Source organism: Telopea speciosissima, chromosome 5 (assembly GCF_018873765.1).
Source record: "Telopea speciosissima isolate NSW1024214 ecotype Mountain lineage chromosome 5, Tspe_v1, whole genome shotgun sequence".
NCBI classification, from domain to species: Eukaryota; Viridiplantae; Streptophyta; class Magnoliopsida; order Proteales; family Proteaceae; genus Telopea; species Telopea speciosissima.
Genome location: NC_057920.1, coordinates 17,995,591 through 18,006,883, shown reverse-complemented (window position 1 = coordinate 18,006,883; position 11,293 = coordinate 17,995,591). Strand labels below are relative to the sequence as shown.

Sequence of the window (11,293 nt, the reverse complement as noted above, 5' to 3'; positions counted from 1 at the left end):
GATGATTCATTCTCGCTTTTTTTTATCTATAAATATGCCCAGAGGGTATCATCCCAAAAAAAGCCAAAGAAAAATATGCCCAAAGGGCTCATTTTCAAGCTTCGTTCTTGATTCCCGCGGGTGTCTCTTTCTCTTCTCTTGAAGGAGAGGCTGATGGAGAGAATGAATGGAAAATGGAAAATGGAAATTCTGTTCTTCGACTGAAACTAAGAACAAACATTAAACAAAAGGAAACTTGAAATATTGAAACAAATTCGAGAAGCAGAAGCAGCAGCATAAGAGCAAAAACTATAACAGACTCTTCTCTTGTCCTCTTTCTCCTTAACTGACACCCTAGTTTTGTTTAATTCCATAGTTCATCCTCGATTGATCTTTCCCGATGGATATGCGATACCAGTTCTCCCCATCCGAGGTCAAGAAAGTTCGCCGAGTTCAGTTTGGCATACTAAGTCCTGATGAAATTGTAATCTCCAACCCCTCACCTTCTTGGGTTTCTGGTTTGGTTTTAGCTTCTTGCTTAGCGTCTGATTATGATCTTCATCTTTATTTTGTTTTCTCCGTAGAGGCAAATGTCAGTGGTGCAGGTCGAGCATAGTGAGACGACTGAGAAGGGGAAGCCAAAGCCTGGTGGCTTGAGTGACCCTCGACTTGGTACTATAGACAGGAAGGTGAAGTGTGAGACTTGTAATGCTAACATGGCGGAGTGTTCTGGGCATTTTGGGCACCTTGAGCTTGCTAAGCCAATGTTTCATATTGGATTCATGAAGACTGTACTTAGTATCATGCGCTGTGTTTGCTTCAATTGTTCAAAAATACTCGTCGATGAGGTAATCTTGCGCGAGTTATTCTTCACTATATGATTTGGGTCTGTTTATTTATTGTTATACATAATTCGATTGAAGTTTGGATACAACGGGGTTTATATACTGATATTCTTCTGCAAACTACGTTATAAGGAAGCATTGCCATTATTGACTGAAATTTAACTCAATAATGATAAATAAGATGCTGTTGTTGAAGCTTTGGATCAAGTCCTTGTTGCTTATTAAAGAAAATCATGTTACTTGCCCAGCAGTGGCTTAATCCCAATGGAAAAAAAGGCTCATTGGATAAAATGGACAAGCATATAGTGGTTTTTGTCCCAGTTTCAGTACCGTCTTATAGGTTCGCTATTAAGAATTGAGTGACAATATGGGATTGCCTTTGGTTTTCATGTGTGAACTGTCTTATTTGCTCTTTTTTTTTGTTGGCAAGGCTTTTGATTTTGGAGCACAGGTATGCATTCCTATTAAGTTTCTTAATCGCCTTCTTAAATAGCGTTTGAGTTATTCCATGCCCCTGTTTTCATTGACTGACGAATGCGAGGAGTGATATCCTTTAAATATTGTTGACAGATTTTCTGGGACATGCCTTGCCAAAATTGTTAAGCAAAAGTTTATATATAATCACTGGCTGCTTATGCAGTCATTGTGTCCCCACTTCTTGTTAGAGCTGTTCCCTTGGTAGTGGTAAAATAGAAGAGGGGTAGAAAAAAATTCCAGCCTCTTTATATAATGTTGTATTTATGTTGCATGTTCAGATGGTTTGTTCAAATTATTGCAATAATTTTGTTATGGTGGAATATGCAGGGGAGCGGGGTTGAAGCTTGTTTTATGATGTTAGCTCTGTTTTGTGAGGCTATTTTGATAAAAAGATAAATATATCTTCGGTTTATGCCTGGAATTGTTTGTTAGTTTGGGGAGTGGGTGGTTGAATTGCAAGAATCTTATATTTCATTCTGATTTGAAAGAAGAACTGTCAAGTAGCTTCATTTTCACTGTGACTGGAATAATTTCTAACTTCCCAAGTTTAGGAATGGTAAAGGCACACATTATAGAAATGTGTCATTGGTTGTTGGAAACTATTGCTCCTACATATTATTCCCTTGGTACATGGTGAATGCATCCTCTTGGGCCATCTGGAAGTAGGAGTGTGTATTTGTAGTAGGTTCGTACACCCAAAGAAACACAAAAATTCTGTGATAAAAACTAGCAATCTCCTGTACCATTTTGAGGGGAATCATTTTCCTTGCTTCCTCACTCACAATAACTCAAGGAATTTGTGTGTGTGTGTGGGGGGGGGGGGGGGGGAGGGAAGCTGACTGCAGTGCTGATACCATCTAAGCCAGAAGGCATGGAGATGGGAAAGAAAGATAATATTGTAGATTGCCATGTCATGGAACAATGAATTATGGTTTCTTGGAAAATCTGAAGGATCAGATGGTAGGACCTTTTTATCTGGTTGGACCCATAAAAACTGGGTGCGACCTATCAGGAAGGCGGGGGGGGGGGGGGGGGAGAAAATTGGTGCTGATACAGTGATACCTCCTTGCTTATGCATGTTTAACCCTCTAATCCTGTTCTGACTTCAGTGACCCTTTCCTGGGGTGGGGGTTTGGTGCTTTTCAATGTTACATCTGTTACTATGTACTGTGAATTTAGTTGTCTTTATTGCATTTGTTTCACCTTTAGCAGAACATGTGGTATATTATGTCAGTTATGATGTACAGAACACTATTTTCCACATGGTAGCTTCTATAACATAGATGCCTATTCATCTTCTTTGCCCACTCTCACTTCTGTTATAAGTATGAGCTCAGATTTTGTGTTATTTCAGTTATAAAATTAATATAATTGTTGCTTGCAACTTCCTTATTTTGTAATGGCTGTTCCAGGATGATCACAAGTTTAAGCAAGCTCTTCGAATTAAAAATCCAAAACATAGAATGAAGAAGATTATGGATGCATGTAAGAACAAAGCTAAATGTGATGGTGGTGATGATATAGTTGAGGGTCAAGCTTCTGAAGAACCAGTAAAGAAGAGTCGGGGTGGCTGTGGTGCCCAACAGCCAAAGCTCACCATTGAAGGTATGAAAATGGTTGCAGAATACAAGACTCAAAGGAAGAAAAATGATGACCAGGATCAGCTTCCTGAACCTGTCGAAAGAAAACAACAGCTTTCTGCAGAAAGGGTAACTCATTCTGCAAATGGTTTTTTTATTCTTCCTAATGTCACCATCCATTTTTCTACTTCTTTCTTCTGACATTCAATCACGACGACATTCTGTTGCATATGTTCCAGGTTCTAAGTGTTCTGAAGAGGATAAGTGATGAAGACTCGGTAAAATTAGGTCTAAATCCTGAATATGCTCGCCCAGATTGGATGATTCTACAAGTCCTTCCAATTCCTCCTCCTCCTGTGAGACCTTCGGTCATGATGGATACTTCGTCCAGGAGTGAGGCAAGCTCCCTTTCACCCGTTTTATGTAGAAGTCTCTCGTCTTAAATTTAAGAGGTTAGCTCTAGGATTAATATTGTTCTTATGATGTTTTATAGATTTATTTTATATGGTTAATTTACATGCTCGTTATATGGTTTTTGGATCTTAGGCAATATTCGAGATGATAGATATCAGTTTATTTCTTGTTGATTTTTTTAGGTTTCTGCTCAATCAGCCATCATCAATATATTTTTTGGCTCATAATATCTTGAATTTCCCCCCTCTTTTTCTTTCCTTGAATCAGGATGATTTGACCCATCAGTTGGCGATGATCATTAGACACAATGAGAATCTGAGGCGACAGGAGAGAAATGGGGCTCCTGCACACATCATCTCAGAATTTGCACAGTTACTGCAATTTCACATAGCAACATATTTTGATAATGAGCTTCCGGGTCAGCCGAGGGTATGTGTTCTTGTATATGTACTTCCATTTTCGGATTTGCATTTGATTAGGATTATCATCTGAGTATCTTGGTTATTGTTCAGGCTACTCAGCGGTCTGGGCGGCCTATAAAATCGGTATGTAGCAGACTTAAGGCTAAGGAAGGTCGAATTAGAGGTAACTTGATGGGAAAACGAGTAGATTTTTCAGCACGGACCGTCATCACACCTGATCCAACCATTAACATTGATGAGCTGGGGGTGCCATGGAGCATTGCTTTAAACTTAACGTACCCAGAAACTGTGACTCCATATAACATTGAAAGGTATGAGGTTCGGTATGGATGTTATTCAGTTTTTCTTTGTACTTATCTGCATATATTGTCTGTTATCAAGTAATTCCTACAACTTTGCCAGGCTGAAGGAACTTGTTGAATTTGGACCTCATCCTCCACCTGGAAAAACCGGTGCCAAGTATATCATTAGAGAAGATGGACAGAGGTTAGATCTACGGTACTTGAAGAAAAGTAGTGATCACCATCTAGAGCTTGGTTACAAGGCAAGTAGTTGCTTTTGTATAGACTGTCTTGATCTCTTCTTGGATCTTTCATGTTCTCTGAACTTTAAAACATTTCGGTTTCAGGTTGAGCGGCACCTACAGGATGGAGATTATGTGCTCTTTAATCGACAACCTAGTCTCCATAAAATGTCTATAATGGGACACAGAATCAAGATTATGCCATACTCAACTTTTCGCTTGAATTTGTCAGTGACTACCCCGTATAATGCTGATTTTGATGGAGATGAAATGAATATGCATGTTCCTCAGTCATTTGAAACCAGGGCAGAGGTATTGGAGCTCATGATGGTACCTAAATGCATTGTGTCGCCTCAAGCAAATAGGCCTGTTATGGGAATTGTCCAGGATACACTGTTAGGATGCCGTAAGATAACCAGAAGAGATACATTCATTGAGAAGGTGATGGAAGCAGGCATTTGTAGTTTGCTTCTGTTGCCATATTATATTTCTTCGCCCTTATGAGTCTGATATATTATTGGATTTCCACAGGATGTTTTTATGAACATTTTGATGTGGTGGGAGGGTTTTGATGGGAAGATACCTGCTCCGGCAATTTTGAAGCCTAAACCTCTTTGGACAGGAAAGCAAGTGTTTAATCTTATCATTCCAAAGCAGATAAATCTCTTGAGGACAGCTGCATGGCACTTGGAGTCTGAAACAGGATTTATAACTCCATGTGATACTCAAGTTAGAATAGAGAAAGGGGAGCTTCTTTCAGGCATTCTTTGTAAAAAGACACTTGGAACATCTACTGGAAGTCTTATTCATGTTATCTGGTAATGTGCTAAACATTATTATTAGAAGAGACCCAGAAAGCATGGTAATGATTGATACCCTAACCTTCTTTTTAATTCTACAGGGAAGAGGTTGGTCCAGATGCGGCCCGCAAATTTTTGGGACATACTCAGTGGCTCGTTAACTATTGGCTTTTGCAGAATGGTTTTAGTATTGGAATTGGAGACACAATTGCTGATGCGGCAACTATGGAAAAAATCAATGAAACAATTTCTAAAGCAAAGAGTGAAGTGAAAGAACTTATCAAGGCTGCTCAGGAAAGGCAGCTGGAGGCTGAACCTGGTCGAACAATGATGGAATCATTTGAAAACAGAGTGAACCAGGTGTCTAAGTGGAATATGTTTTTTTATCCCCCTCCCCCGGGCTTTACTTTGCTTTTTCTCTAATAAATTCTGTTGTTTCCAGGTGTTGAATAAAGCTCGTGATGATGCTGGGAGTAGTGCCCAGAAGAGCTTGTCTGAGAGTAACAATCTCAAGGCAATGGTTACTGCAGGGTCAAAAGGAAGTTTCATCAATATTTCACAAATGACTGCTTGTGTCGGACAACAGAATGTTGAAGGTAAGAGGATTCCATTTGGGTTCATAGGCAGAACATTACCTCATTTCACCAAGGATGACTATGGGCCTGAAAGTCGTGGCTTTGTGGAAAACTCGTATCTGCGTGGGTTGACTCCACAGGAATTCTTTTTCCATGCTATGGGTGGTAGGGAAGGTTTGATTGATACTGCAGTCAAGACTTCTGAAACAGGGTACATCCAGAGGCGACTTGTGAAGGCTATGGAGGATATAATGGTCAAATATGATGGGACAGTCAGGAACTCATTGGGGGATGTTATTCAGTTTCTTTATGGAGAGGATGGTATGGATGCTGTTTGGATCGAATCGCAGAAGTTGGACTCCTTAAAAATGAAGAAGTCAGAGTTTAATAATGTTTTCAAATATGAGATTGATGATGAAAACTGGAACCCCAGTTATATGTTACCAGAACATGTTGAAGATTTGAAAACCATTAGGGAGTTTCGCAATGTCTTTGATGCAGAAGTTCAGAAACTGGAAGCGGATAGATACCAGCTTGGAACAGAGATTACCACCACAGGTGATAACTCCTGGCCTATGCCTGTGAACCTCAAGAGGCTAATTTGGAATGCACAGAAAACTTTTAAGATTGACTTGCGAAGACCATCTGATATGCATCCAATGGAGATTGTGGAGGCCGTTGATAAACTTCAGGAGAGGCTGAAGGTTGTCCCGGGTGATGATTTTCTGAGTATGGAAGCCCAGAAAAATGCCACCCTTTTTTTTAACATATTGCTTCGTAGTACATTTGCCAGCAAAAGGGTATTGAAAGAATACAGGCTTACGCGTGAAGCATTTGAGTGGGTTATTGGTGAGATAGAATCTCGTTTTTTACAGTCACTAGTTGCCCCTGGAGAAATGATTGGGTGCGTTGCTGCTCAATCCATTGGTGAGCCTGCTACCCAGATGACTCTGAACACCTTCCACTATGCTGGAGTCAGTGCTAAGAATGTCACTCTGGGTGTTCCCAGGCTGAGGGAAATTATTAATGTTGCTAAGAAAATCAAAACCCCTTCACTGTCTGTTTATCTGAAGTCTGAAGTGAGTAAGACTAAAGAGAAGGCCAAGAATGTCCAATGTGCTCTGGAATATACTACTTTACGGAGTGTTACCCAAGCTACTGAAGTTTGGTATGATCCGGACCCAATGAGCACCATAATCGAAGAGGATGTTGATTTTGTCAAATCATACTATGAAATGCCAGATGAAGAGGTCGCCCCTGAGAAAATTTCACCATGGCTTCTTCGGATAGAGTTAAATCGTGAGATGATGGTGGATAAAAAGTTGAGTATGGCTGACATAGCAGAGAAGATCAACCTTGAATTTGATGACGATTTAACCTGTATATTTAATGATGACAATGCTGAGAAGCTGATTCTCCGCATCCGCATCATGAATGCTGAGGCTCCGAAGGGTGAATTGCAGGATGAATCTGCCGAGGATGACGTTTTCCTTAAAAAGATTGAGAGTAACATGCTGACTGAAATGGCCCTTCGAGGCATCCCAGATATTAATAAAGTTTTTATCAAGTCAGGAAAGATAAATAAATATGATGAAAATGAAGGGTTTAAGCCGGAAGTTGAATGGATGCTGGATACTGAAGGCGTCAATCTTCTAGCTGTTATGTGTCATGAGGATGTTGATGCCACAAGGACAACAAGTAATCACTTAATTGAAGTGATTGAAGTTCTGGGAATCGAGGCTGTTCGTCGAGCACTGCTAGATGAGTTGCGAGTTGTCATCTCTTTTGATGGATCTTATGTGAATTATAGGCATCTGGCCATCCTCTGTGATACCATGACTTATCGGGGTCACTTGATGGCCATTACTCGTCATGGTATTAATCGGAATGATACTGGACCAATGATGAGATGCTCATTCGAGGAAACTGTGGACATTCTTCTTGATGCTGCTGTTTATGCTGAAACAGATCATCTCAGGGGTGTTACTGAAAATATTATGCTAGGTCAACTTGCTCCAATTGGCACTGGTGATTGTGCCTTGTATCTGAATGACCAGATGCTGCAGCAAGCCATTGAACTCCATCTCCCGAGTTATATGGAAGGTCTAAATTTTGGCATGACACCTTCCCATTCACCGATTACAGGAACTCCCTATAACGAGGGCATGATGTCACCTAGTTATTTGCTGAGCCCAAATATACGTTCTTCGCCTATAACAGATGCTCAGTTTTCTCCTTATGTTGGTGGAATGGCCTTCTCACCTACTTCATCCCCAGGCTACAGTCCATCTTCTTCTGGATACAGCCCCACCTCTCCTGGTTATAGCCTCACCTCTCCAGGGTACAGCCCCAGTTCACCAGGTTACAGCCCTACTTCCCCAACGTACAGTCCAAGCTCTCCTGGCTACAGTCCAACAAGTCCTGCATATTCTCCCACAAGTCCATCGTATTCCCCTACCTCACCCAGCTATAGTCCTACATCACCCAGTTACAGTCCTACATCTCCAAGTTATAGCCCCAGTTCTCCCAGTTACAGCCCTACTTCTCCAGCCTATAGTCCTACTTCTCCAGTTTATAGCCCCACATCTCCTGCATACAGCCCAACCTCACCATCTTATAGCCCTACCTCACCATCATACAGCCCAACCTCTCCATCATACAGCCCAACTTCACCTTCCTACAGCCCGACCTCTCCATCATACAGCCCTAAGTCTCTTGCATATAGCCCGACATCTCCAGGTTACAGCCCAACCTCGCCAAGTTACAGTCCGACGTCTCCAAGCTACAGCCCTACATCTCCAAGTTACAACTCCCCGTCAGCAAAATACAGTCCACTGCCATACTCTCCAAGTAGTCCAAGGCTGTCAGTGTCACCCTCCAGTCCATATAGTCAGTCTTCTCCAAATTACAGGTAAGTTGCAATGTGCTGCCAGAAAATGACAAATTATCGATGCTTTCTGATGTTTTTGTAGTTTACCATAGCTGTTTTTTTTCCTTCCTCCCTTTGATTTTAAACTTGTGTTGATAACTCTATATGGTGTGGGCGTTGTAAGTTAGGCTACTTATTTGTTACTATGTCTTCAAAGTGGCTGCTATAAGTTTGCTCAACTTCTGTTTCACTGTTTTTTGCAGTCCAACGTCTCCAACTTATTCACCAACTTCTCCATCTTATTCCCCACCCAGTCCCTCATACAGTCCCAGCAGGTAAGCTTTATTTTTCTCTCTGTTACAAGTCTACCTTATATTTCATTGATAAGCTATATACTTCCTTTTTATTGCTAGAATTCACAATAGTTTTTTTTGTCATTTCATACTATGTGAGTTTTGAGAAAAACTTTAAGCACTTCTGCATTGTTGAATGATGGTATGAAAAATTAAGAAGGGAAGGGAAAAGGAATTGCATTAAAAATATAGGTTAACTAAGTGAGCCTGTGTCAAGCCATATAATTATGTTTGTTATTGGAACTGCCAAGTTATGCTTTATGGAGTATCTGGTATCTGTGGCTCATATGACTATTTGGAGTTCCAATTGTTCATAGCCTCACATTCCCACATTCAAACTGACACACAGGACATTACAGGATGATAGGTGTTGACTTAAGATAATTAAATAGCTGTCCGAACTCTGAATAGTTCTTTGCCTTCTGGTCTTATCCTTTGATTTAGAAGTTTTCAAGGAAAAATTAGTTTGAGGCATACTGTAAATGTATTGGGGAGTTATGCTTGGTGTTGCTTATAGTTGTTTTAGCAGTCAAACTTTCTGTGCACTCTGGAGTGCTTGTTTGAATTGGACCCAAGACCAGGAATCTTGAGAATATGAACATTGAGCTCATAGACCTTGCGGTTCTTTTCCTGCATGCTTTCCAGGTTGCAAGTTATTGGAGAATTTGAATTTCCTGTTATCTGGACAATGGTAATTACTTGTTGGATGATAAACTTCTTCAGAAGAGATGTAATAGAGGTAATAGGTGACCAGGTGCTCAAAAGATTAAACAGAATCCAGAGCCCACATATGGGTATTTGTGTAGGTACCTCAGTGTGCTGCAGACCTGCTTAATTTTCAAATGCCATGCACCTTGGGCATGTCCTGTAATCCACATTGTTTTTTAGAATGTGAATACATCGAAACAAAAGGCAGTGATTGTACTTTAGCAAAAAAGGAAAAAAAAAAAAAGTTTGTCCTTGCTTTATTGGGTGTAGCTCACTTGTCTGGTATACTTTAGGTAGCATTCCCTTCAAAGGAAGGAGAGGGCGGGGGGGTTGGGGTGCTGCATGTCATGGGCATGTTCTAGTTTCTTTGATTGACAATGGCATTTTGCTTGCAAAATAATTCTGCATTTTTATGTTTTTTACCTTTTGGCAGTCCTTATAATTCTGGTCAGAGTCCAGACTACAGCCCAAGTTCTCCTCAGTACAGGTGGGTGCTTAATTTTATGAAGTCATTGAAACAAAGCAGCATGGATTTTATTCTCACACTTTTTTTTTGGGTGAAATTCTCACTCTTTTAACTCTGCTGATCACTGCAGTCCAAGTGCTGGGTACTCACCAACCGCGCCAGGCTATTCGCCTTCATCAACTAGTCAGTACACCCCACAATTAAGCAAAAAAAAATGAAGGAAACACTCGCTGAGGTACATATTTTCTGCAGTAGATAAAATAACTCACTTGTAGAAGAGTAAATCTGCTGGTTTTCAAAACTAAGAGAACTGCTATGTGGAGGATATTGGATAGCTCTATTCCACATCCTTTGATTTGTATGCTTTTGGAGCCAGGAAGTGAGCCATCCCTTACAAAGATTGGGTGGGTGGTTGATTGAGAGGAAGCTAGTTGTGTATCTTATTGTTGTATCCTTTGAAGTGGCTCTTTCCTAATGTATCATATTGTTGTTATTTTTCTTACCAAAAGGGTTTCTTAGTGAGAAATCCATTAGTTTTTTATTTTTTGGCTATGCACTTCTCAGCCATCAAAGTAGTGTAGGACTGATGAATCAATTTATAATTATTGAATATATATATAGAAGACCTCACATGCTAGTAAAATTACTAAGCAATGGTATGTAATTGCAAATACTTCCTGTTTCTCTATTAAGTTAGTGAAATAACAAAGAAAAAAAAAAAAACCCCACCAAAGAGGAGACTCTACTTTCTCTTACCTCCCATCCCCCCTCCTCACCCTCACCCGCCAAAATGCTTTTTTTTTTTTAAAGGTTTTAGGACGTCTCACCATTTTTTAGCCATGTGTATAATTGATTTTGACCAACTGATGTTGGATTAGTTGTACACCTTTTGGATTAGCCATTCAAATTCAATCAAATATCCACCTATGTATGTCCATGTATCCTTATACTTTTCAGCACTTCATATATATACATCCTTTTGAAATCTTTAAATTTTCAAAACTTTATTTTACCATATAGGGAGCACCATTTAGACTTAAAAAAAAATAGATATTTAAATGAGAAATCTAGGTTTTACAAAAAAAAGAAGAAAAAAAAATTTTCCCAGTCCGATTGCGTAGCATATACTAGCGCCTTCGTGTGTCTCTATCTCTCCTCCCACAATGGAGGAAAACTACACCCATCTAAGGTTATAATTGTGGGTGAAGGAAAACAACTCCCAGCTAAGGTCATAATTACTCTACTCCTAGCATATAATACCCTCATTTTGGTTAAAATAAAG

General features: G+C 40.0%; 1 protein-coding gene across 3 annotated transcripts; it reads left to right on the top strand.

The window, feature by feature from the left end:
• The first annotated feature begins 341 nt into the window (after positions 1–341).
• Positions 342–10,465, top strand: LOC122661784 (DNA-directed RNA polymerase II subunit RPB1-like). 3 transcript variants are annotated; one of them, XM_043857289.1, is made up of 14 exons: positions 342–463; positions 564–827; positions 2,714–3,010; positions 3,121–3,279; positions 3,563–3,724; positions 3,808–4,028; positions 4,120–4,261; positions 4,346–4,681; positions 4,772–5,058; positions 5,142–5,400; positions 5,483–8,526; positions 8,769–8,819; positions 9,979–10,032; positions 10,142–10,465. In XM_043857289.1, the coding sequence occupies exons 1-14, from the start codon at positions 380–382 to the stop codon at positions 10,227–10,229; spliced, it is 5,448 nt and encodes a 1,815-aa protein (XP_043713224.1). In that variant the 5' UTR covers positions 342–379; the 3' UTR covers positions 10,230–10,465. The 3 variants fall into 3 exon arrangements, with proteins under 3 accessions (XP_043713224.1, XP_043713223.1, XP_043713222.1); XM_043857288.1 differs by having other exon boundaries at positions 8,748–8,819; XM_043857287.1 differs by having other exon boundaries at positions 4,120–4,681; positions 8,748–8,819.
• The last annotated feature ends 828 nt before the right edge of the window (positions 10,466–11,293 follow it).